Source organism: Columba livia, chromosome 17, assembly GCF_036013475.1.
Source record: "Columba livia isolate bColLiv1 breed racing homer chromosome 17, bColLiv1.pat.W.v2, whole genome shotgun sequence".
Classification (NCBI taxonomy): domain Eukaryota; kingdom Metazoa; phylum Chordata; class Aves; order Columbiformes; family Columbidae; genus Columba; species Columba livia.
Genome location: NC_088618.1, coordinates 3,126,330 through 3,153,406, shown reverse-complemented (window position 1 = coordinate 3,153,406; position 27,077 = coordinate 3,126,330). Strand labels below are relative to the sequence as shown.

Genomic DNA, 27,077 nt, shown 5'->3' with positions numbered 1-27,077 from the left:
GGCCTTTCTTAGTTTAGCTGAGGATGAGCAAACATAAGAGAAGAAATCTGTAAGAATGACAGGTCCTGCATGCGTCTTTTATATGCATTTCTGGAGCACAAAGGCTGTTTTAATGAGCGGGCGGGCACGTAGCTTTGTGTGACTCCTGTTTTTAGCAACTCTTGGGTGAGGGAGTCACCTGAGAACTTTCCCAGCTGTGACCTCCATGGAAAATGCTCGATTTTTGGGACGGGTTTTGCTTTCCGTAGGACTCCAAATCCTGAATGCTTGAGGAATACAGGAGCGTTGGCATTAATGAAGATCTTCTCGCTGTTTCCAGGCGGCAGAGCCGAGGTGTTCCTGTGACCGGGGTTTGGTGGCTGCTGGCAGGAGAGCAGAAGGTTCCTCAGAAAGCGCAGCTGCACACACGGGGCGTTTCAACCTGGCCCATGCACACAGGTTTTGCCAAGTGTCCTTCAACCCTCCTACCCCCCCCATGTACAGGTGTTTTATATTACACAGAGAGAAATCAGCCTGTCTCCCACTCAGACCTGTCTCAAACCAATTTAATTAAATGCAGACAAAGGAGGGAGCAGAAATTATGGCAATTCATCAGCTTTTAGTCTCTGCAGGTGCTGGGCTGCAGCAGCACCGCAATTCTCACCTCTCTGTGCTTTTCCTCCTGGGAGTGATTAACCCACTCCCTTCTGGTGAGCAAAGCCCCCTCCACCTCTGAGCACAGCCTTTAAGGATAATGAGAGAGAGAAGATGATTAAAAGCAAATAAAAAAAGACCCAACCCTGATTCAGTTCCTGCCTTGCTCACAGGTTCCCTGCGTGATGCTGGGTGAGTCACCTCCATGATTCACTGTTGGAAAACTGTGGCTCCTTCTCCCCACTCAGCCCTTTGGTTTCTCCCCCTGTGGCTGATGCCCGGAGGGGCAGATCCCCAGAGGATCCCAGTTCGGGTGTTGGGGTGCCAGGCTGGGAGCTGTGGAAGCTCCTCAAGAGGGGGAAGGACACACCAGCCTCAGTCCTACAGACCGAGGATTCATTACCTCTGTGTTTTCCAACATTGCAAAATGGATGCAATTACATTTTTTGCAAAATCTGGGCTTTCTCTGACCTGGAGCTACCACTCTTTCTTGCGACTTCCACACAAGCAGTCGGCAGACTGGGCTGATAGACAGCACGTCTTAATGATGCTCTAAACGAACCAGGGCAGAACTGGTAGTTTCTGACTATCTGCCCTCTGCATGCAGCACTTGGGTGGTTTCTTGCAAGGAAACCGGCTGATTTGCAGCTTCCACTTGGTGCCGGTTAATAGCTGAGGTTGAGCAGACAGGTGACAAGCGTTTCATGTTTCCCCTGCACCAAGGAAGGTGGTGATGGAGCCCAAGCGTGCTGCACTGCTTGCTGCGGTGGCCGTGGGACTGAGCTTTGCTTCTCTGCCTTGCTGAGGTTTCTCTCCCAGAGTTCAGTCTGAAGCACCATAGGAGCTATAGGACAAGGTGCCCTCGTTTGTGCACAAGCTCTGGTTGCTTACAGAAGAAAATACTAAAATAGGAGCAACTTTCACCTTGGTCCATGGTCCTTGGGCCATGACCAGCAGCTCCCAGCGGTGGCAAATCCAGCAGCTAAACCAGCAGATTGTCCCAGTTGTGCCCAGTCCCGCTGGGCCCAGCTGTGGAGCGGGCTCAGCACCTTCCAGGGGATGTCCCTGCAGGTCCTGGTGACAACGCTCCACGTGTGGCACATGGGACTTGGTTTCACTGCCTTTTTCCAGAGCTGCTCACAGTTTTCTTCGTTTCAGAGGCACCTGATGCCTCGGCAAATGCAGCCCCTCTGATTTCACAGCATATCAGCTAGGAAAAAAGTGATTTGCTTTCCTATAATCTCCTCCTTTGTACTTTAAATAAGTAAGGTCGATTTCCAAAGGCTGCTCAACATACAAAATCAAATTATTTCAATTCAAAAGCAATAAAAATATTTAGATGTTGCCATTTCGTTTCCTCAGCCAAGCCTGTTTTCAGAGTTTGACCTGGATTCACAAAGTGATTTTAGTGATGCCCAAAACAGCAGTTTTAGGACAAAACGGGGTTGGTTTTATTTGGAATCACCTGTTTTTACGTCTGGCAGACTTTTATTGTAAATGCTGATCTAACGAGCTTGGCCACAAGGGTACAAAGTGATAAAAGCTATGGGGAGCTTTCAAATACCGTAACACACCTTGAACGGTAATTAAATGCAATTCTATCATTATTAAATAGCGGTGGAGGAAAAGCTGCAATAAGCAAACATTCAGTTCCTGCCCCCGTTGTCAGCTCTGGCTCCGGTTGATGGAATTGCTGCTGTTCCTGTGTCCTGTGTGTACCCTGGAGGTACTTGGGCTCTTTATTCCCCCCAGAAAATAAGGATCTAAACACGGCTCAGGATCTGGCCTCTGTCCTTACATCCCCTCACTGTCAGCTGGGTTTTCACCTCCTGATGTGCTCAGACACATTTAAAATTCTCATCCTTACTGTTTACCTCAGGGTGCTCCCCAAACCTTCACTCTTCTGACATTTGAGTGATGTAAGAAAACAACAGCTTTCCATAATGCTGCAAAGTCTTTCGAGTCTTTCATAACACAGGTTGCCTTTGTGTGCAAAATCTTGCTGGCACAGAGCAAGCAACATCCTACTGGAATAAATTAAAATCTCTTTGGGGAAAGAATTATTTTGAGGATCGCATAGGGGGGACGCAGATTACGGCACCGACGGGCTCTGGGATGTCTCGGTGGCTTCTCCTCACACTTTGCTTTTGCTGCTCTTGCAGCAGAAGACAGGAAAATACAAACCAAAGCTTGGACACGGCTCATTGTGCAAACTCAGGCAATGAGTTGTTGGTTTGACAAGGAAGCTGCGCTATTTATTTGGTTGATCCATCTATAATTCTTTCTTGTGCTTATTTTATTCCCCAATAACCCCCTCATTGAAACTCAGCGAGGGAAATAAATCCCAGTTGCCCCTATAGATAGTGATCGGCTGGATTCTCCCAGGGTTTGCCCCCCCAAGCCCCAGCAGCCCCTCTTACAGGCTCACCCCGCAAGGTGCTTTCTGTGCCAGAAAATCTCTAATTCCAGTGCTCTTCCTGTGCGATAACTCCTATTTTCTCGTGTTTATTTGTACACAGTCCCTAGGGTTCAGTGGCAAAACCTTCAAAAGAGTTTATTATTGTTTGCATTTTATTTTGTTTGTTTCTTGCAACACAAGCAAGCTAACGTGCAGGAAGAGGAGACAGCAACCATCTTACAATCGGTAGGCAACACCTAATACTTGTTTCCATTTCTATTTACCTGAATATTAGCCTTAATTAAAAGACAAGAAAAGCATCAAAGCACTTAGTAGATGAGGGGGATGATCTTATCAGTGCAGCTTTACTATTAATCTTAAGCCCAAATTTGGAAAAGTAATAACCAGGCGAGTCCTCCATGCAGCTAACAGGACCAGGGCTGAGCACCCCTGAGCAACACATTTGGGTCCATCAGCAGGATGGGTTCATTCTCTGCCCTTTTCGGTCTGCAAAATTTCTTGCTTTGGCTTTTCCTTCAAAAATTGGTCATAAAAACACACTTAAAAAGGTGTAGCAATGCTGCAATAACGTCTGAGTGATTTCCAAAGCTGCCACAGGGGTGGGGTTGTGGTTGCGGCCTCGGCTCCGCGCAGGACTCGCAGCTGAACGAGGGGACAGGAGAAGGCGCTGGTGTCTAAAGCAGCTGATTAACTGGCTTTAGATCACCACGTTTCTAACAGCTACGTGGTCATGTTCTCTTTTATTTCATCAAGCCCCAAAACCAGACAGCAAGATGATCTTCATTACTGCAGCACTTTAAATAAGTTCTTATTGTTTATTAGTTTTACCTTCCTTGAGGAAACTAAATCTTTGAGTTCTCTTGGGTTGTTTTTTTTGCCACCTGTGTGGGCCCAATTCCATCCCCCGAGCTTGATTCCTGTGTCCCTGGCTCTCATGCCGCCGTACATTTCCCTACATAGGAGATCAGCATTTATTCACGTTTCTTTTTGTGCAGAGTGGTAAAATATTAGACTTAAATTTTTTATGACATTCATAGGAGTGGTTATGGAGGCAAACAAGATTACAGCAAGTACTACATAAAAGCTTGTTTATGCAGAGACTCCAAGACATGTTTGCAAAACTGCGGAAGAGTCCAAGGGGATGTTTTTTAGTTTTTCCTCTCCTTTTCTTTTCCTACCTCCCTGTTTTTATTGCGATCACAGTAACAACTCCGAGCTGTTAAAGGGCTCAGTTTATTTTCAGTGCAATATTGTTTCCAGCCGCGGGTTATTTTGGGATTGAAGGGTAGGGGTCCATAGCAGGCGGGCAGCGCTTGGATTTGGAATTAAAGCGCTGCTTGACGCAACCCACGTCTCACCCGTGCAACGCTACCGGGGCAGCCGCGCACACACCTGCGCACACCCCAGCACCACCCCAGCACACACCCCAGCACCACCACCGTGCACACCCCTGCGCACACCCCTGCCCGCGTTCCTCTGCACAACTCCCTGCACACAGAATCCCAGAATGTCAGGGATCGGAAGGGACCTGGAAAGCTCATCCAGCGCAATCCCCCCATGGAGCAGGAACACCCAGATGAGGTTACACAGGAAGGTGTCCAGGCGGGTTGGAATGTCTGCACAGAAGGAGACTCCACAACCCCCCTGGGCAGCCTGGGCCAGGCTCTGCCACCCTCACCGGGAAGAAGTTTCTTCTGAACTTTAAACGGAACCTCCTGTGTTCCCGTTTGTACCCATTGCCCCTTGTCCTGTCGCTGGCTGTCACCGAGAAGAGCCTGGCAGCGCCCCCGCGGGTGCCATCCACCCCTCCGCAAGGCTCTTTACAAACCTCTTTGTGCACCTGTTTGCAAACAGCTTCGCGCGCTTTTCCGGGTGTCCCGCGCGCGGCCCTTTGCACGCCCCTGCTCGCGCCGTGGCACGCTCCGGTGCAGCCGCTCCGCGCGCAGTGACAGCGGCGGCCGCGAGGGGGGAGCCGCGCTCTTCCCGCCGCTCCGCGGCCGCTGAGGGAATCCCCCCCCCCAAGCCCAGTCCCACCGCCCGCTCGGGGGGGCCGGGGCGCACCGACCTCCCAGCCCACCGGGCTGGGAAACTTCTCCGGGGGTGTCGTGCAGAAAAGCGCACACGGGGCTCCTCTACCCCACGCCATTCTCGCTGGGCCCGCTCCGGCTCCCGAGAGCCCCGTGTCCGAGCGGGGGCACCGAGCGGCACCTGCGGAGAGGCCCCGCCCGCCCCGCAGGTGAGCCCGGCGCCGCCCCCGACGCGCCCGGCCCAGCCCAGCCCCGGCTCGTCGGTCCGTCCGCGTCGCCGCAGCCCTCGGCACAGCGCCCGGCTGCCCCGGGGGAGCGCTGCTGCTGCTGCCGCCGCGGCGGGCGGGGGCGGCGCCGGCTGCCCCCCGGGGCGGCGATGCGGCGGGGGCGGCCGTGAGCGCGGGGCCGGTGGGGACCCCCCCTTGCGGGGCAGGCGGCCCCGCCGCCGGACGGAGCCGCGCAGCGGAGGGGGCGCGGGCAGGCGCGGGGGGAGTGGTTAGAGCGGCTCCGCCGCGACACCCCCAGCCCCCCCCGCCCCGTTCAGCCGCCCCTCTCCAAATAAATCAGCACCATGACTACTTCTGGGCATGGAACAAAGAGGATGCTCTCCCGGGGCCCCGCGCTGCTCCTGGCGCCGCTGCTGCTCCTGTGCCGAGGTAACCCCCAGTTCCGCGCCGCGACCCCGACCCCGTGGTGCTTTTAGTTTTTTTTATTGCTCTTTTAATTGATTTTCTTCCCCTCCTCTTCCCCCCTTTTTTTACTTCAAAGATATTTTTCCCCTTTCAGCCCTCCCGCCGACGTGGCTGCGGAGGGCGCTGAGGCCCCCAGGCGTTGCGCGCTGCCCTGCGCGCCCGCGGACGGGACACCCACACCCACACACTTCCCTCCCTCCCTTGGGGTCGCAAAGTTGCCCCCATCCATCTCCACTTCAGCACCCCCCTCGCTCTGTCCACAGCAGTCTCCCGTGTGTCCCCCCACGCGTGTCGCGGGCTCCGGGTCCCTACGCGGGGGCTGCCCCGTGGTCTGGCCTCTGCCAACCGGTGCGAGCCGGGTTGAGGGGGGAAGAGGGAAAAGTTGCCGGAGGGCTGGGAGCCGGGGAAGGGGCCGCGGGGCTGGGGCTCCCACCGGGGTTCCCGGCCCCCCGCTCCTCCCTGCTGCTCTGGCCGCCTCCGGGTGCATGTGGAAAGCTGTACAGGGCTTAAGTCTGTTCTGCAAACGGTCCTTGTAACGCCGTTCCTGCGCTTAATCTTAAGCAGAGTGGGTTTCTGCGGGCTGGCGGGGATCAGGCCCTTAGATGAGCCAAGGTGGGTTTTCCTAATTGCGGGCAGCTGCCAGGCAGCACAGCGGAGGGAGCGCGGCTTGGAGCATCTCTCTTTTTTCTTTTGCCGTTTTCTTTCTCCTAGCTGAACTCGGGAGCAGCATTTTGGGCCCCAGTTGCGGGTGTTTGCCGGGGAAAGGCTCATCCTAGGCTGGCGAGCTGAAGCGCTGCCCCTGGGGAAGTCTTTTGCAGGACTTCTCTCCCGGCACATTTTTTCTTTGCTTGTTCGTGTGAGCTCCCTGGCAGATGTTGTTCCTAATAAATAGGGGTTGTTAAAAGCAAATTAATTAAGGTGCATTGGCGCTGAAGTTGCTCAGCGATTCATTTGCTTTACTGCTGTTCGGGACGGCGCTCACCTTCAGCTGTAGCATGGGGCTGGGAAACTTCACCAGGGCTTTAGGAATATGCCAAAATGTAAGGGTTTCAGGTGAAAAAGAGCAGTCCCTGGGAGGGACAAAAGCAGCGGCTGTTGTCCCTGGGGAGGGCAGAGAGAATGTGTTGTGGTAGGGAAGCGTTTCAGGCAAGGTCCCTGCAGGGACAGCAGGAACAATTTGCAAGGAAGGAGGCATCAGTCTTGGGGACACACACATGATGGACAGAAGCGGGTCCTTGCTCTCCGTACCCTAAAAAACACTGTTTGCCCCTTGCCCTCTAGCTCTCTCCTTCCCCTGGCTCCAATCCTGTTGAGTGGGGTGTCAGGTTTGGGGTGCAGGTTGTGGGGAGTGGGGCACAGGACCCAGAGCATGAGCTGCCTGTGGGTCAGAGCTGCCCCAGCAGAGCGATGGGTTTCTGTGCCAGCACCATGCCCTGTACTCTGTGAAGCTCTCCATTTACTTGAGGAGAGAGCTAAGAGCAGCAAAGGAGCAGGTTCTATGTGTGTTTTTTTTTTTTTTTTTTACTGCTTTGACACATTAACGGTAATCTTTTCTCTGATATTCCCCCCTCCCGTCTCCTCCTGTGTGGGTAGCTACCATGGTGAGATTGGGCTGTGGGTGTAATTCTTCCAGCGCTCTGAGTGCTTAAACATATGGAAACCCACTTTGAAACAGTTTGTAGCTGCAAACCTACCGCCGTACCCATCCCTCTCCCCTGCTCTCTGAATGCCTCCCTGCACAATGTGCACGTTAGAAACTCACAGCGCGCTTGCAGCTCAAGCTGTGATTAACGAATCCATCCCCAGCCTGCGCCTTTTCCTCCTCTCCAGGCTGTATCAATTCTTTGCTTTCGTAGCTGAGCGCTGCCCCTGTCCCATCCCACCCCTGGTAGCAGCAATCTCTGCATGTGGAGAGGGGGTTTGGGATCTGGGGAAACCTCTTCTGAAAGAGGCGAGTGGTGGCAGCGCTCTGGAAGTGTCTCCCTCGGGGGCTGTGCTGACCTTGCTGCAGCCCGCTGTGCTCCAGGTTGTCTTTCTCCTCCGGATTACGGGGGTTAACGAACCACATCTTGGTTTGGGTTGTTGCAAGACGGGAGAGACACCTGCATGAGTCATGCTGCTGTGCTGCCATCCCTGCAAAGCTCCCGGCTCATACAGACGGTCGTGTTGGGCACTTGCCATTTTTCTCTATTTATTTGCCTTCGCTGCCTTGCCAGGGCCAGCTCTGGGCAGGCTGCGTTTTGGGGACTGGAGATGCACCAGGCTGGGTTCCTCCAGCCTCTTCAAAGCGGGTGGCGTTTGTTTGCCTGTCAGGCAGGTCCCCTAAATAGCTTTGTGAAGGTCCAATTAAGAGATCACTCTCCTGTCCCCGGGTCTCTGGTGGCCTGGCCGCTGGCGCGCGAGCGGCTGCGAGCAGAGGGTGTGCGTGTGTGTTTGGCAGCCGAAGGCCGCTCACGCCGAGCTCGAGGATGTCTCTCGCTGGCAGCAGGCCCCGGTTTGTTGCTGGCATCTAGGCAGGGTTTTTGGCCGCCTTCCTCGCTGGCGGAGCTGGCTCTGGGGTTATGTGAATTAGGTATCCTGTGAAAGACCTGGATGAGTTACCTGGATGTTTTGTTTTCCTGCCTGATGCTGTCTGCCCGTCTCGCTCCCCTGCTTCGCTGGCTGATGGGGACGGGGCGTGCAAAGCTTATTGAGCAACCTGGCCCCTGTGAGATGCGCTTGGGCTGTCGTGATCAGTGTGTGCGGAGGGACCTGTGAATCGCTTGGGAGGTGTGGGTGGAGAGACATCACGTTTATTTTGTGTTCCTGTATTGCTCTACATAATATGGAGGCAGTTTTTTATGCAGAGGTTCTTCAGGAACAAAAATGAAATACCTATATAATCTACTGTATGATGGCCTTGCCGAACGTGATAATGCAAACTGTTGAAATGAAGGTTATTCTCGCCGCATTAGTGCAGATCTCAAAGTTTTATGCAATAACCAACCAAACTGATGCAATTTGGGGTATAGTGTGGTGGGAGGAGAAGCCTGAAATTATTATACTGCCTTTTGCACCAGCATCCATTAGAGCAATGTATTTCAGATATTCTGATTTTATTTCCCATCAGTGTAAATCTAGAGCAGCTGCTCTGGATTTATGTATCGCTGCTGTGATTGGCATTGGCTCTCTGGGAATGCAGGAATCAACTGTGTGACTTGCCCTCCGCAGCGCTTTTCACTTCAAAAAATATCCTGTCACTGATGCTGCAGCCTCCTTTGTATATTTGAAATGGGGAAGTCCGCATCACTCACTGGTTTTGGGTTTTGATTATTTTCTTCAATTTGTCAGGCTTGGTTGCAAAGCTCCATTCACTGACACTTGATTCTTCGGCTGATCAATAGAGTTGCTTGAGGTTCGAATGCCAAAATAGTTACATTTTTAAAAAATCAATAAAGTGCAATTAATTTGCTGTATTTTATTACTGGGAATGATGGGCGCTCAAGACTCTCACTCCAAGCCCCAGTATCTCTGTGTTTAAAGCAGCTTAGCGTGGCGAGGAAGGAATGAGCCCAGGAGCAGCTGTAGGAGGTCAGAGCAGGGGCTTGCCCAGACCAGGACACGGTTTGTGTTTTGGGCAGGATTTTTGGACCAGGGATATGTTCCTGAGCCAGAGATGAGCCTGAAGGCTCTCTTTAATTGCTGCGATGGGTTTCCCGTAATGGATTTGGTCACTCTTTGAGCCTGGACAGATATCTGGTGTGCACAGCATCTCTGGGCAAGGGCTCCCTTGTTTCAAAGAGCCTGAAGAGAGGAGTCTGTGCACCACAGAGCATGGCAGGGGTTTGGGCTATGTGGCGTTTTAGGCTATGTAGGGTTTTGCCATTTGTGCCTATGGTTTGGAGATCTCCACCCTGGGTGACCCCACGATGAGTTGGGGTCCTCCTGCTCTTCTCGGTAGCTCCTCAGCAGTGTACTTTGGAGCCAGGCTCAGGACACCCATGCTGGCTGCCCTCCCTTTGCTGGAAGGGTTGGGAAGCAAAGGAAATTGTTCCACGTAGCGTTGTGTTGTGACAGCTATAGGAGCTGCTCCTTCCGACCTCAGCGGCTGAGGCTGATCACAAGTTTTGCCGTGATGGAGAGGTGTCTGCACCAAGCAATGTGTGTGTGTCTCGCTCATATAGGTGACTGCAAACCTGTCCTGTGTCAGGTGTGACCGGGGAGCATAGGGGAGGTGGCAATCTCCTACATCCTGCAGAAAGCCAGCAAAATTAAAATCTCATGGCCTTAGTAAACATCCCACTGAATGAGAAGCCATCCCACTGAAATAGATTCTGTCAGCTCAACAAGTTAAATTCACTGAACTCAATTTCCCCCTTCTCCCCTTGCCTAAATATAACTAATGTTTGTTAATGACAAGCAGTGATGTGATTTGTTGGCGCAGCATTAGCACTTACCCCTGTCAGTGGCTCAGCTGATGTGCTGGCACACGGGGGCAACGGAGACGCTTTCCCGACTCCGGCTGTCAAATCCTCTCGCGTTGAAGTTCCACGGAGGCTGGGGAGTGCGAGTTACCGTGCGGTGCTCTAGATGTCGTGGAAGATGCTTCGATTTCCTGCTGTCAGGAGTTTCCCAGCTGGCATTTCAGAGGAAGCTGTTCCCACGTGAGGATGGGCAGGTAGAAATCAGAAGCAAAGAGGTCCTCTGGGATAGCGGAGGGGCTGGACAGGGGTTGCTTGGTGTCCGGCTTCCCCTGGGTGTTTGTATTTCTCTCTGAGCTGCCGAGCGGTGCCATGGGAAGTAACGCGAGCGCTACTTGGAGTGTCTGTGTTGGATAAATCCAGTGTGGAAGGACTTCACTAATTGCTCAGTACCTTGCACGATGGGCTTCAGTCTCAGATGCAATGTAAATATTAACATTTCTTGCAGTCTGTCCAAAAACTCTCTTGCAGCACACTTTCAGCTTGGCTCTGTTTACATAAACGTGTTTGTTTCTGACAGCATTCAGAAAGCTTCATGAATTTATGATGTGCTCCAGATCTGAGCACACTTTCTGTTTTCCTTTTTTCTATTTTTTTTTTTTTTTTAATGCTTTTTCTTCCCAAATTTTGGTGATGGAATGGCAAGAGCTATGCATATTCCACCAGGCTATTGAGAGGCAATGTAAACACCATCTTTCATGCAAAATCAGTTTGTTCAAGTTCAAAAGCAGCCCAACCTCCCAACTTGATCAATTTGCCTGTCATAGGAGATGATTTTAAAAGTGGCGATTACGTCCTATCTTGTCTCTTGCTACTTCAGGCAAGGAGAGAAAAATGAAGTGTAGCATTTGATTTTTAACTCTGTTTCTTCTGATGGTTTTTTTGTTGTGTTGGTGGCAGTAGGGGGTGAATCAAGGGGTGCCCTGAGGAGATGAGGGGTAGCCAGGAGCAGAGGGCTTTCCATGAGGCTGTGGTCTGCTGAGTGGTCTAATTGGAGATGGTGTGTAAATCCACTCTGCCCCATGGCAGAGGAGGAGACCTGAACTGATGGAAAAATGGGTTTCTAGTGACAAGGATGCTGAATCTCATGGAGAAGATGCTTAAGGCTCTGCTGTTTCATGGCCATGTCCTTCTGCCCCAGGGCATCATGTTGCCCGAAGACTGTGCAGGGACCAGAGTGGGGGTTATGGGGGAAAATGGTGTAAACCCACCTGTGTTAGGCAGCTCTAGCTTGGTATCTGTGATAGTGTCACAAACCTGCCCGGGATGGAAAGCAATACTGAAAAAATGCCACTGATGCACTTCATGCTGGGGCCAAAAATCCTTATTCTGGCCAAGCCAAGGGGATTGAGAGGCTCCAAAAACGATGTTCCCACTGGATGGTGTGGGAGATGGTGCTTTTGGCCAAGCAGCTGTCCCTGTCCCCAGCCTGTTTGTCTGCATAGGGATAACACGTGCCCTAAATACCCACCCTTGGGAGAGAATTGCCCCGGGGAGGAGCAGCATTTGTGCTAGAGAGGGGAAAACATCATCCTCATTACCCAAGAGATAAAAGTCCTTCAGAAGATGAAATTAGAGGTGCAGATATCTTTTGTTTTGTTTTGTTTTTCTTGTATGGGAACATCTCAAAAACAGATGGCAGAGCAGAGATTTATTTCCCGTTAAGTGCAGAGGGCTGGTGCGCAGGACCTTATCTGCTTGTGGGCCCTGTAATAAACCTGCCAGCAGGTGATTTAAATCCAGTTTTTCTGATTGGGAGAGTAGTAGAAGGAACAGGGTTTATGTTTCTTATGAATTTTATGAGCAATGTTAGATTTTTAAGATGCAAGAATGATCAGGGCATGGCTCTGTAGCACTGGAGACTTTCATTCCTTTCATAAAGGATCTTCCCTGAGTCAGAAAAATGAACCATTTTACATTATTTAGCAGCTGGGCTGCCGAAACCAGCTGTTTGCATGAGTGACGGATGCGACTATTTTATATTTCAGTTTAGGAGTTCTTGTCAATTAGCCACAGCTTTTGCTTAGCAGCAAGACCTTTGCCATGATGGGGAAGGAGGGCTGCTTAATGGATGCTGCGGCTCTTGAAACAAACACTTATGCTGCAGCTCAAAAAAGAGAAGATGAATCTCACACCATAAAAAAACCCAGAGTCCGTGCACTCTAAAAGGGAACCCTTGAGCAGATGGAGCAGGTTTCTATGCAACAAGCAGTAATTAGAAACTCGCCTGATAATGAGTAGCTGGTGACTCTCTTTGGTACCCAGATTTTTGGGTTGAAAAAGGAGCAAGTCTGAGGTGAGATTTGGAAGGAGCTGGTCTGGGTGTGTGTGTGGAGCAAGTTCTGGGCTGGTCCGGGTGCCTTTTGTTGAGGGACAAAACCCACCAGCCCTCGGTGCCTCTGTCCCCATCGCCGTGAGGCTGCAGCACTCGGGGATGTCACTGGTGGCTTTGGAAGGTGCTTGAAGAGCTGGAGGTAGAGGACCCATAAACCCTTGTGAGTGCAGGAAGGCCACAGTGCAGACCCGCACCGTGGAACAGGGTTTGAAAATACCGCAACGGAGGCATCTGGAGAGGGTGCTGAAAGCTCTCTGGAAGCAGCGGAGTTCTGTCAGGGCAAGCTTGAAGGCCGGTGTGCCCCAGCCATCCCCGAATCAGGGGAGTTAGAGCTGGAAACGTTGGTAATAAGCCTCCTTTCTCGTCTCCGGCTGTTGGGTACAGCCTGTTCCTGAGCGCGCTGGTTTTCAGCGATGCAGGCAGCAGGACTTCTGCCGCTTCCTTTGGCAGAGCCTTTCACAGCCTATTAGACCTCTCCCATATTCCGCCTACAGTTTTCCTTCTTTGCTTCTTTCCATTGTTTATTGGATGACCCAAATCCACAACTTTGCATCCTTATCACCTGTCCAAAACTGAGCCCAGGCAAATCTGCAAAATGGGGACAAATGGTTAAACAGTGAGTGGGAAATGCTCTGAAAGCAGGAGCTGAGCTCGGCATGTAAATACTTTTACATTTGGAGGTTATTTGGAGAATAAAGGGCAAGAACTTGAAATGCATGTGGTGATGAGCCATAGATTATGCTCTGAAGATACTCAGAAGGCAGTTACAGTCACACTATCTAATTCATCTCCCACTAAGACATTCTCCTCCAAGGTGTTTGGAAATAATGGAGGAGCTTAGTTACTAACATTATTAAATCCTCATCTCTGACAGCTACGAGAATTAATATACAAAGGTTTCCTCCTCTTTTTTAAAATGCAGCTCAGTTACTCATTTCCTGCCTCTTGCTTAGGAGTGGCCCACTGAAAGCTATTAGCATGAGTATTGGTGCAAAGAAGGCTCAGCTCCATCAGAGAAACAGGCAAGAGAAAGATGGAAGATAGCATGAATTTTATTGCAGCTGAGGCTTTTATTTCTTTCTTTTCAAATATTCATCACTCCTCCATCTGTGGATCTCAAAGGGTTTTGGAGAAGAGAGGAGGCTGAGGCGTGTGGATGGGTGTCAGGGCTGCCCCAGCATTGGCATCGCAAGGCTGAGCACCTTCAGTTCAGGTATGGGAGGACAGGGCTGAATTAACACTTGTTTTTTTTTGCTAGGTTTGATATGCACCAGCCTGCTAAAACCATTATGGCAAGTCTTAAGTGGAAATGAAGAGATGAAGTTAATGTTATTTATTGGTAAAATCAAAGTCTCAGTCCTACAGAGCAGAGCACAGCCCGTGGTGCCCACCCCATCGCCTCCCTGGTGTGACAGAGCTGGGCAGCCCATGGGCATCTGGTCACATCTTTTCAGGGCTGCACTGAGGAGCTGTTCTTCAGGTGTGCCCTTTTGAACCCCAAATGTCCATGTCGTACCCCTGATTTCACCACAAACTCTGTCGTATTTGCAGTGCTATTAGTGTCGTAGTGAGATTAGTGGTGTCATCTGTAAGCCCTGGGGGTTGTGGGACTTTGAGGAGCATCAGCTCCTGCATGCTCCTTCAGCTACATCTTACCAAAGCATCCTGCTCATCCAGAGTTAAAATATCATCCTCCCTTTCTCTGAGCATATTGCAGCCCAACACATTAAATGCATTAGAAAACTTTATTGCGTTTAGCCAATTAACAAAAAGAGAAAGTCAAAGAGAAGTCATCGCTTTGGTTCCTACACAAACTAGTAAAATTTTAGGTGGTTTCCAATATTCTCCTAGGCTCTCTGTCTCCACACCTTGCTTGCTGCATGGCAGTCCCCACTAGTGCTCCCATGGTGCCAATAAACGCAAGTCTGTATCAGCAGCTGGGCTCCCCATGTCCCCCAGCCAAATGCCCCACACAAGGGCCTTGCCTGCAAGATTCAGAGTCCCTGCGAGGCATCTGACACGAGCAGTTTATTTTCGTCATGGCTGAAAAGCCCTTGGCCATCCTGGTACCTGTGGTCTAACCAGTTTCAAAAGCTGCTGAAGAATTGCAGCTCTTGACGCTCGGCTCCAGCAGAAGGTGGGGAGGGGTCTGCAGCCGGCTGGGTGGAATCCACCCTGTGGCGCTGCCATGTGTGCCCACGTCTAAGGCAGCAATCCCTGGGGGACCGTGGTCATTGTGAGCCAAGGGCTGAGAGCAGGGGCAGCCCCGGCGTTTGTGGGTTTCCACCAAGATGCTCAGCCTCGTGAGGTGTGTGGAGCCTGGGAACTGCTGTATCAGCCTCCACTCTGTGCGTCTTCATCATCTGAGTTATCTCCAAAACACAGTTATCTCCCTGAATGGCAGTCTCCTATTGAAAGCCATCTCTTTCAGCCGGGCACTCGCGTTTATTTACTGCACAGCTTCTCCCATTAGTATAATCATTACTCCTTGGACTGGGTTTGAATTCAGAGCATCCCACTGTGGTACTTAAAGAATTAATTACAGCAATGAAAGAATTCCTCTAAAGACTTCTATGAATTGGTCTGGTTGAAGTGTTTTAGCTTTGCTTCAATTGGTGCAGCTCTTGTCGAAAGGATTGTGAGAAAATGCATGGGTCAGTGATTTAGATTAGGCAAATTACGTTAGAAAAATTGATTTGATTTAGAAAGTGAGCTTTCAGATCACAGGGAATTGCCTGCTTCTTACTCTGCTGTGCTGCCTCTCCCTGAAGATGAGCAGAGGCAGATAATTCAGGGTTAAAGTAAGTGGCTATTGTAAAAGGTTTGTCTGAAAGTGGACGAGAGATGGGTTGACACATACCTTTAGATAAACTATTATTGACCCATATATTGTTGTCTGTGCATCAGCTGAAGATACGGATGGATGAGGATGCTTATCAACAGCACTCAGAGGCAGTTCATGTGGCTTGCTGAAGAAATGGGTCCTTACTTTTAGGTTTGGTGTTTGTTGTGGTTTGTTTTGTTTTTTACCCCAGAAGTGGCTTTTCTGACCGGGATACCTTCAGAGCCAGCACAGATTGGGAACCTGTACGGGGTTCCAGCATCTGCCCTGCCTGCCTTTGTGTTTACTTATTCCTGGGGCTGAGAATTTGGTTTTCATGGGGTTTTTTTACTTCCTTGGATCAAACTGGGTGTTTCCTCCTTGTGTCCCTCATCCTCAGCTTAAAGAGACCGCAGTCCCTGGGACGATGCCCAACAGTGACCAGTGTCCCCTCCAAGAACAGTTCCTAAAACCCACTTTCTGAATGAGCAGTTCCCTTCCCTGTGTGCTGAGGAGTTTCTTCCAAGTTCCTCCAGCCAGCTGTGTTTTGCCTGTTGGAATGATGGGTTGTGAATGCGATGGCTGTTGGCCAGAGACCCAAAACATTCACGACTATTCGTGAGTCGCTTACCACTGCGAATGTGCTCACCCGAGTTCATCAGGGCAACAGGGGTGAAGTTTGGCAGTGTTTTGGTTTTCACTTTGTAAAATTTCTCTTTAAAAAAAATAGTTAAGGAGATGGGTTTTCCCAGCAATGCTTTTTGTTTCCTTGTTGCCTTGCAGAACCCTTTAAATTCCAGCTTGTTCACTGGGATGCTCGAGAGATCTCACTTTTTGGCCTGGCTAGTGCTGGTGGCATTTCTCTCCGTGGCACCACCACCATGTCCCTCGGCATGAAAATCCAGGTGTGGGGATGCCCACGTGAGCTGTTCCTGTTGGTGCTTGTCCCTGTGCTGTGCAGAGAGCATCATCTGTACCCAGCGTGGGGCTGGGGAGAGGTGGGGAGTGCAAGGGCAGACAGGGTGCTGGGGAGCGTGGAACGGAGGCTCCTGCCGGCATCTGAATTCAGGGCTGCAAAAAAGAAGTTGCAAAAGTAGCAATCCATCTGTCCACTTAGTGGGAGAAACCTAAGATCATTTCACAGTAATCAGCCCCCTGGTGTTTAGAAAAAATAATAAAAAAGATACTGCAGGTTTTTGCTTCAATGTGAATAACCGGGAAATCTGAAGCACATTAATGTACTCAGAGTCTGTGTTGTTTTTTCTCCTTTTGACAAATACAAGTTCTATCAAATTACAAACATAATACAAGAAAAAAATAGTTTGCCTTTGCTTTTTAGGTACTGTGTATCAGATGTATTATTTTCTTCCCCAAAACTCTCCAGTTAATTACCAGCAGAGTTATCGGCAAGGGGATGTTTTCCTTTGCCGCAGTTACAGTGGGACAGTGAATGTTGTCATCGGCACATATCTTACGGTAAGACATTCTCAAGGTGATGCATTATGCAGTTGCGTTGCCGTGCTATAGTTCCGTGACTATATCAGTGTCTCTATTAAAAAAAAAATCCAATATTCAGGGATTTTAATTTGGTTGTAAAAATCTTGCTCCAGGCACTACCTCAGGACAAAGTCTGGGAGTGGTATTTGGTAGTGGGGTGGCTTTTTTTTCTTAATCTCCTTTTATTTTTTAATGCATTTCCTATTTTTCCTTTCCCCTTAATTGTGAGGACATAGAGGAGACAGGCTCCAAAAGTGCTGCTTAATTCTTGCTTATGTGAATGGACAAGCATTGGGTTGGAGGAAGATTGTAAAGACTTCTGCCTCTGCGTGTTGAAGCGGTCATTCAGATTAAAGAGAGGGATCGCGAATGGTGGGGTTTGACCGTGCAAGCTCCAAGGTGTCTGCAAGGAGCCCTTGTTGCAAGAGGTTGCTGGGGAGAGGTGTTCAGGGTGAGCATTTCTGCAAGCCAGATGCAGGTGGCACGTCCCCTGGGGAGATGCACCCGCTGTCCCCAGCCGAGGCTGCAGCCCCCCAGGTCTGTGCCGCGGTGGGACCTGGTGTTTTTGGGGTCTGGGGCTGTGGCAAGTGGAGCTGGATGCTGAGCACACAAGTGAGGTGCAGCGGGGCTTTGCTTTGCTGAATTGCAGCAGATGCTTTGCTGCTACACAACGATTCATAATTGAAACACAACTTGCCATCCTGATTAGATTAAGCAGTTAAATTCATTTGCAATATTTCCCCCCACCCTGCATTGTGTAATTAGTGACATATGATGCTTACATTAGCTCAGTTAAAAGTTATAATGATTAATTTGCACATGAAAGCCTCCCCATGAATCAACCGGTTCAACACACCAGCACGAGCTTGGTTACGGTGCGGCTGGGTGAAATGAATGTGTCCCGTCTGCTCACGGGGCACGGCGGTGGCGCTGTGATGGATGCTACAGTGTGGTGGTTCCCAGTGTTTCGGTCCTTCTGGAAGTCAGTAGTGTCCCTGTGCCTTGAATTGCTTGATAAATAACAGGGTGATGCTTGTCAGGACTTGGTAGGTCCGATAATTAACAGGGTGATGCTTGTCAGGATGTGGCAATTAGTCCTTGTGTCCATATCGAGGTGATGCAGCCCAAAGCACCATGCACCTGCGAGCACTTAAAAGTGATCAAGTTCAGACTACTGGTGGTTCTTTTTGTCACTTTGTGAGCATAAGCATCATTCTGAAGTGTTTTGGCCAAATGCTAACTCCTGTACCCAGGTTACCATGAGTTTTGAGTGAAGGCTCTCTAAGTCAGATTGGGGCTCTAAGTAGTGAAGAACCTCATTTAAGCAAGACAAAACCAACTAGAAAACTACTGTAAGCTAATTATAATGAATTACTTTTTCTTTTTTATGTAGTCATAATATTGTCTTTCGTTCTACCTTCTGCTGAGCTGTGAAAATATTCTGCAAAATTATATTTTTTGAGTTGATGGAAAAGTACACCCTTGTCAACAATATTTTTCTATTGTTCATCAGAGACAGGCTTCATAACAAAAGAGATCTGTGTTGGAAAAGTACATCAGCTGCAAACAGTTTATTCAAAGTCTTCCCAAACAGCAGGGACGGTTTATGGGTTCCTGCTCCAGCTGAAGGTGAAATGCAGAACGTGGCTTCCAATCTTTTGGAGAAGTGGACAGGGCAGGTTGTAATAATGTATCGCCATTTTCACAAAAAATGGGTTTTATATTAAAGGTTCCAGTGGAAAAAAAAGATCTGGATGTGTTAAAATATTTATATATTGTTTAAATTAGTGTATGTGGGTGCCATCTCCTTCCGTGGAGCACTGTCAGGGTCATGGGCACGTAAACGAGCGGAAAATGAGCTCCCACCTTTTTTGGTCCGTGTACGTGTCTGTCTGTACGTGCACGTGTGTGTGCCGATGTTAAATTGGTAGGGTGTTAAATGTTTTGCATTTCCAGCCATCAGTTTCAATTGAATTTCATAAGCCATTAAAGTTCTCCGCTGCTTCTTTTGCTGTTCCAGTTACGTGAGCTCCAGCCATTTAGCTGCAGGTCCTGGGGCATGATTGCTCTGTGGAGCAGCAAAAGTAAATTGGTTCCTGATGTAGAATCTTTTATATATATAAATATATATTTTTTTTAATGTCTAACTCATTGTGAGTGATGATGTTGGGCTGATGATGTGAATCTTCAAGCTTGGCTTTTTCTGGTCTGGTTCTGGATCTCCTCCAACAGCATCTTTTTTTTGCAAAGCTTTTGTGCCCAGCTTGAATGGCAAAGTCTTATATGTACAGGAAGAGGATTTATTTTGTTGTTTATATATTTATCTTTAGAATTATGGTGCAAAGATTTGTCTGGGGTTTGGATTTTCTCCGTGTAGATTTGAAATGTTTATGAGAATGATGCTTATTTGGATCAAAGGAGATCTTCTGGCATTCCTCTGACTTTGTTTCAGTACTGGCAGGGTGACAAAAAATGCAAAAGCAATCATTTCCCCTTCTCCGACTTTTATTCTGAGGATAAATGAATGGTTAAGATCTCTGTGCTCAAAAATAATTGCTCATGGTTCTTAAAAAAAAATAAAAATCCATAACGCTTACCCTTTAAATAGATGTTTTGATCCTTTTGTTGGTTTGTGTTTTGCACTGCTGAGTGGCTTTGCTGCCAGTCTGAGGCTGAACTTGACAAAGTTCCTATGGAGGCTGAGCAGGTTGAGTTGGGAAGGGAAACTGGGTAAATGCTTTTACTGCTTTACAAAGCAGTTCCGCGGCGGGAGCTGAGCAGCAGGGCCGTGCCGCCCCGGTCCGCTGCTACAACTGTTCTGCACAGCGGAAAGCTAAAGAATTTGCCAAAAAAGGAGTAATTTTCATTTGCCATATGATTAAAAATAGCTCCATCATCTTCTGGACTGGGTGTGAGTGGCTGCTGAGCAGTTTGGGGCTGCACGTTCCTCCTCTGGCTGCCCCCGGGGGCTGATGAACAGAGGGAGGTGTTCACCCCTGCTTTGCCAGGATTTCTCTTTTCTTTCCTTTATTTCCTCTTATGGTGGTGGGTATGAGGATAAACTGCTGTACTTTACATCTCCCGCCTCCCAGCAGCCGAATGGTGCTGTGCAATGGGCCAGGCGGCTGCATGGGGACCGAGCGCCTTCCCGTAGTGTTAACCTGCCGTCATTTCCAGCAAAGTCATTAGGCTGGGCCTGTAATTCTTGTTTGAGGATAACTGCAGCAGTTTCAATCCTTTTTTTTTTAATGCTGCTAATTGGTGCTCTCAGTCTCAGCTCCAGCTTAGCGAAGGCTGCTGCCTGGGAATAATTGCGAACGGTTATGGAAATGTGTTTAAACGCTTGCAGATCTGTTGTACTTTTCTGTTTATGGGCTTATTCCTTCAAAAAGGGTAAATATGCCCTGAGTCCCTTCCTGCCCAGGACAAACGCTTTCCTTGGACCCTGCAGCACAGCTCCAGGCACCTCTGCAGCAGGGAGGATAGACAGGGAATTAGCGCTAATGCCGTGAGGAAGCCTGCCCTTGCTGCACCCATTTTGCTGAGAAAGCGCAGCTTTTGGTCTGTTTGCTCTGTGTTCCAGATGGGGCCTTTGGATGCTGGGGATGGGGATTGATGGAGCATCCAGATTCCCTCCTACCCAGGGGAGGAGAGCATCCCTCCTCCTCCTCCTCCTCCTCTCACCTGCCTGTCACTAACATCAGCTGCTCAAGCCGATGGCTCTGCTAAATCAACAGGGCAGCTAACTGGATGCTAATGCAGTGTGCCTGCTGTGCTCCTGGCTAATGCTGTGGCTGCACCACTCCTGTTGGTCTGTCTGGTGGTCAGTGCATGCCCCTCGGTTGTTCATAGTGGGGACTCTGCATTTGCACAGAGGCAGAGAAGGTTTAAGCAGCATCTCTGCTAAAAGCAAAGGAAAAAGGTCACTCGATGGGTTTTCCCATCGTGGCTGTTGGGTGCAGCCGTACCTTCCCCAGGTTTGGAGGTGTGTGAGCTATTCCCGGTGGTCCTGGGGTGATTTGGACCAGGGCTTCTGGTTTCCCCCAAGACAGAGAAGCCCCATCCAGTTGGATGTACACTCTTGCAAGCCAGGCCAATTAATTCTGCTCTGGGCGTTGAGCCAGTGCTGGTAGGAAGCAGGATGAATAGCCAGGCTGTCGCTTCCTCCTCCGAAAGAGCATTTTGGGGGGTCAGGAGCCGTGGTGGGTGTGTTTCCGGAACAGTTTGCAGCTCGTTTGTGTTGGTGAGACACAGAGCTGGCAAAGGTGCTGCTTCCATGAAGCATCCCCTGTGGATAGTGCGTGGAGTTGGTAGGTTTTCAATGCCTCTTTAAAAGCTGGCTCCCCACCAGATTTATTCTGCTGTTGCTAAGTCGTCAGACCCCAGGGTGGTGACTCTGTGCCCTTGGGGATGGTCTGGTTTGGGATTATTTTAGTATTTTCTTTGGAAAGCCTCGTCTGGTGCTTGCTCGGGGGTCACCGATGGGCCGTCTGTGCCAACTGGTGGTGTCCGGAGGTTGTCACCCTGTGGTGGCTTTGTCTTGGCTCATGCAAAAGGAGCTGCAGGTCCTTGGGCAGGTGTGGGGATCTATGGTAGTTGTTGGCAGCTTTAGTCAGAAAAACTGAATTGGGCATCGGCTTATCCTCTTACCCCAGCAGGCGGTTGCTTCAGGTTGATGATGAGGGACAGGACCTACATTGTCCCTCACCTTTCATATATAGCCTTTCACTGACAGGAAATGTAAAATCCTTCCAGTGGTGTCGAGGGGACCTTTGGGGCTCATGGGTTCCCTCCCTGCACTTTAAGACGGGGCCAAGTTCGTCCCCATGAGAGTGCCCATTCACTCAGAAGCTGTTCAGGTAGGGATTTCCAAGGTGCTGGGCAGGTGTTTCTCTGCCTTTTGTTTGCAGGCAAAAAAAGTCATTCTGAGCACTGCTGGTGAGAGGAGGAATCCAAGCAGAAATGCAACCTCCCCCCAAAACAAAGGGTTTGAAACATTATGTTTATACAGAGGTATGATTATTCAGACTGTCTCAGTGGTTGCAAATGACTCCAAGTACATGGTGCTTCAAGACCAAGAGAGTGCCCAGGGCCTCCTGAATATGGCTGTGAAAGTCAAACAAGTGCTTGTGTTTAAAGAACAACATGGGCTACTGTTTATTTTTGCTCCTAATTAGAGGGAAATGCGAGTGGTCTAATTCCCATATTTTAAGAGCAACATTCAGCCAAAATGATGGACAGGGAAGATGAGAAGAGACTGCTACAAGCCAAAAGCAGCAAACCCATGAAGCAGAGCTAGAGGCAGCTTTAAAGCTCTGAACATAATTGCCTGAGGAGTCTGCCAAGGAAGCAGATGCTGTAAATGAAAGAATAACCTCCATGGCTTGGCATCTGCCCATGATCCAGGGAGAGCAGGAGCAGCAGGGAACTGCGTGGAGGGCTGGGGAACAGTTGCTCCAGCTGCAAAATGGGTATCCGCAAAAATACTTGCTGATATTTCTGTGTGGGGGAGAGCGAACCTGTTGGAAAGAGGAGAGGTGACGGTCAATGCGCTGCGTTTTGGGCTGTTGGGCCCTGTTCTGTGTGTTTGGGGTCAGTGTTACGTGGCTGCTGGAAAGATCTGGGTGCTGCAGCAGCTTAAGCAGGTGGTGGTAAATGGGGCTGGGTCGGATTCTGAACCTTTTGGGACCCATTTCTGCCCAGAACCCTCCAGAGCGGTCTGTTTTCCATGCATGGACAAGCTCAGTTGATTTTTAAAATAAGAGGCTACACGTGACTTGTCTGAGGTCAAATCACACTTGGCACTGCTCTACTTTTGAAAACCAAACCGGAAAGTTCCTGTTATTTTTCTCCCCAATTTATTTTTACCATTACTGTTAAAATAATTGCAGTCCTAGCAAAGATAAACAGCTGGGTTTGACATAATCTATGCATAAACAATACCCACCATTTATATGGTGTAAAACCTCTGCAACACAACATATCCTAGAGGCTGCATTTTAAGGATGAAAAAAAATAAAGGCCTTTATGGGAAGGGGAGTAGGAAATCAGCCGGGGTTCTCCTGCGTTTAGTGCATGTGGATAACGGCATCATTGTTTGCAGCAGCGGCGCAGTCTCCTTTCTGCTCGTGCTTGAACCAAACACCCCAGAAAAGAAGGGATAATAACAGCGCTGAGCATGGGGCATCTTCAGAAAACAGCGCGAGCGGTGCCGCCTGGTGTGCGTAAACATAACGTACCTCGCACAGCTGGGGAAATCGGGGCAGGGAGCAGTAATTAGAGGTAATGGGGGAAGTTCATGCGATTGCAGGCAAGGACAAGGGGGATAGCACTGTTTTTCAAGCCAGGGAAGAGAGGAGAACTTTGTGGGTTTGGTTGTTTTTGTTGCCTTTTCTACTTTTGATTGGCTTTAACTGGTGGAGAAATGGTTCAACATGCTCCTTTGGTGCATGGGGGTGGGATGGAGGGCTGGGGGCATCTCCAGCATCCCAGGGAGCCTGGCAGGGAGGGAGTGGGGGAAAGCGGAGGTGGCTGAGGGCAAATTCGGTTTCTGCGTGCTCTTGCCAACCTGCTGCCTGTGTGTCCATGTTCGTGAGTAATTGAGGAGGTTTTGCCTTGAAATAACCAAGAGTTTGTGCAAGGAGGGGCGAGGGGAGGCCTCTGTATTGCCACAGCTTGGAGACACAGTTGTGTGCAACTCAAATAGCCACATCATATTGAGTGCTGAATGACTCTGCTTATTAATATAATAAACCAGGGGAACACGCTGTCATGACAGTCTCTGCAGCAAAAATCCGGGGGGCTGTATTAACTAAGGCGGCATTAAATCTTTCTGTCTCCTGAAAATTGCACCCTGGAGGTACAGGCTGTAGGGTAGTGGAGCAGGAACATTTAACAAGGGTTTGCAGGAGTTTTTATGCATATTGTGATCTCCAGAATAGTGCTTTGCTGTCTGAGGTTTTTATATCTTGCTCATCACTGTAGTTGAGTTCCTCAGACATGATAAGGGTCTTATTTCCGTAGTTTCAAGATGAAATTTTCTTTGCTGTAGCACTGATACAAGACCTTTTCTTCAGATGTACTATGTGAAAACATGCTGTCATCCTCTGCTTTGGAATCTGGCAAGTTTGTGCATGTATATTCTATATTCTATATAAACACATATGCACTATAGAGAGATAAGTGTGTGTATATATAGCTATTTTTTTTCCTTTCTCTCAGATGAAACAGGCCTTTCTCATCTCTTTAACAAAGAGTGTTTGTTAGGTGATGGAAGGTCACATCTGCACCAAGGTCCTGTGATGGGTGCGCAGCTGAGTTGTCTGTGATGGATGCAAGAGCAATAGCACTCCCCTCCTATACCCCTGGCACCAGGAGTTTGGTCACCGGGCTCACAGGTGTGTTCACCAAACCCTTGGAGAAGACCTGACGTGGGGTTTGTTAATGCTGTGCCCCCCTCGGAACCCACAGAGACCCGGGTGGCTCTAGATGGCCCCACCATTGGAGCTGCCCGCTGTGGACAGGGCTTTCCTGGGGGCTCTGGTTCCAGCTAGGAAGGGAGATGAAAATTAAAAAGACAAATCTCTGCGAGAGAACAAGTTGAGGGGAGTCCCTCCAGATTCCTCCAAAGTATTTTGCATCGTTCACATGCTGAAACGCTGAGCACGCTGGGCTGGTCTGCGTTGCTTTATTCCAAAGTGGAGTTGGAACACCTTGGTGAGATGGTCTTGCCTTTGCCGGCCTCTGGTGAGAAGTGCCCCTGAATCCTCCTGTGTTTCTGAGGTGTTGGATCAACACAGAGGCAGCTTTCTCTTTTAGCTTTTCTTATCATGGAAAGGGTTCAACACGTTGTCTGAAATAACTTTTAACCTCGGTGGGGAGGTTACTCGCAGCTGTAGTTGTCTCTTTCTCTCTTTCAAGCAATGATGTTTTACCTGGGAAAGCAGCCAGTCAGTATTTTCAGCCCACCGGAGTTCTGCCTTGCATTGAAAGGAGGTGGTTCCAGATCCTCCTGGGGTTTTTTCCCCTTGCGGTGACCTCATTTTACTTTGTGCCCTCTCTACCGTCCTGTCCTCCAGCTCCTTAGAAAGCACTCTCATTAGGTGGGCAATTCTTTAATTTCACCAAAGCAACACTTGCTGGACCAATGGATGAATAACCTGGAGTCCTCAGCTGCATCATTATGGGCAGCTGAAATCTCCTTTAAGTGACCCTAAAATGAGGACTGAATTATTACCCATGTATTTTCTTTTCAGTGAGGACGTGTGATAACACTGAGGGTAAATTGGAACTGAAGATGATGTTGGATACTGGCAAGAAATCTGAAGAGGCCAGGAGAGAAGAATTTCCAAAGCAGAAACAAACTGTTCTTCGTTCTTAGTTTTTCATGCCAATTTAACGTATTCATGAAAATTGCCTCAATTTAACTTCAGGGGAGAAGAGAAACTACAGGGTTTGTGTAGCTGAAAGGCTGCATCCTGTTTTAGTAAGTTTGCTGTACTTTAGATTTTCACCTAGAGGGGTTTTTTTTAATGGTACTTTCTACCAGCACTTTTCCACACCTGTTTCTTTTTAAAAAGCTCTCTGCAATCTGCAGGGAAGAATGCTAAGCATGGTTATCCCTGTTTTGCAGGTAGAGGGAACTGGCAGAGATGTGCAGTGACTTTGGTCACTGCCAGATCCAGGGACAGAGATGAGGCTTTAGCTCCCGCATCCCGTATGGTGCAACATCACATCCCGGGAGTCATCCCGCAGCGTGTGGCTGGAGCAGGGGCTGTGGAATCGCAGAATATCCTGAGTTGGAATGGACCCACAGGATCACCGAGTCCAGCTCTTGCAGGGCTGAGCCTGTCATCCCACTCCACTCAACCTCATTTTATGTGAATTCCCTTCTGTGTGATGAGCAAAGAAAGCACTGGTGAATATTTTGGATTACACACACCATATATAGCTAGAAGCACGCAGTCTTGATAGACTTGGCTACTTGTCTGACTTTTCTTTCCAGTGAAATAATATGGTGTTGAATATCTCCACTCCTCTGGGCATTGGTTTTCCCCTCTAGCTTTCTCCCTCCTCTTCATTTCTCCATCGTTAATCTGCCACGTTCAGGTGGGATTTAAGTACTTGCTTGGCTTTACACGATGGAACTGGCAAATTCTGCTCAGGTTGCTGAGGTACCTAAATGTGCACCAGGAGTCTGCAGACGCTGCTGGTTTTACTGCTTTCTTTGCAAGGTTCACCCAACAAATCAGTGTTAGTCGTTGCTCTCTCTCCAGGACAGTGTTGCTTGGACCCACAGGGGTGGGAGAACTGTTGGCATCTGGAGTTATGAGGAATGTACTCTGAGATACCTTGGCATGACCTCTGCCTGTCCGCCTCCAGCAGCTGCGCAAAGTGAAGGTTTAGCACCACATGGGCACAAGCCAGGTTTGTTTTTCAGGGGGTTTCGATGTTTGAAATGCAGGGACAGAGTTTCCCACCTGGTACCTGGAAGAACACGATGCAATAAATGAGCACTGCTGCCTTGCCTTCTGCTTAGGAAAGGGCTTCAGGGAGTTTTATTGTGCAGTTTGTGCTGTGCCTCTTGTGTACACTCTGGAGACTTTACGTTCTGGGTCTGCTGTATCCTCCTCTAAATTTTAAAGAAATACAAGTCCTTAGGAAAAGGAGTAATTCACTGCCAAATTTTCATAGCTTCCTTTGCACAAGTGTGGCCGTGTTGGGGTGATCACAGCACTAACAGGTGCAGATCCTGCAGGAGGCTTAAGCAGAGGAATAAAAGTTTGCAGGATATGGGTTGCAGATTTTAAAGTTTTGCAGCCCAAAGGCATTTCTTCCCTGTCTTTGCAAATGTTTCTGATGCTGTGTAAATACTGTCTTTGAGCTTTACCGGCAGCTAACATTATCGCATGATTTCATTTAAAGCAAAATCAGAATGCCTGTTTTATATCTCTAAGAGAATTACAAAAGCCCTCTTTGCAGCACTGCGAGCAAATGGAGATTGACAGTTATTAGTTTATTATCTAACTGCTCTGACAGTGGTGGTTGCAGAGGGATTTTCAGTCATTGACTACGAGGCATCCCTTGTACATGCTCGAGAGGGATGCTGAATCCATTGCTGGCCATTTACTTGGTCCCCGCTGGGGGTTTGTAGGTCCTGTGGGGGTGAAGGTACCAGCACTGAGCAAACCAGG

At 49.2% G+C, this 27,077-nt stretch overlaps 1 protein-coding gene across 2 annotated transcripts in view; it reads left to right on the top strand.

The window, feature by feature from the left end:
• The first annotated feature begins 5,349 nt into the window (after window positions 1-5,349).
• LOC102090998 (transmembrane protein 132B) overlaps window positions 5,350-27,077 on the top strand; it is a 222,948-nt gene continuing 201,220 nt past the window's right edge. Inside the window, exon 1 of one of the 2 annotated variants that reach the window (XM_065033355.1) lies at window positions 5,350-5,735. In XM_065033355.1, coding sequence (XP_064889427.1) covers window positions 5,651-5,735 — 85 coding nt within the window. In that variant the 5' untranslated portion in view covers window positions 5,350-5,650. The remainder of the gene's footprint in view (window positions 5,736-27,077) is intronic. The other variant, XM_065033356.1, reaches the window with a different exon arrangement.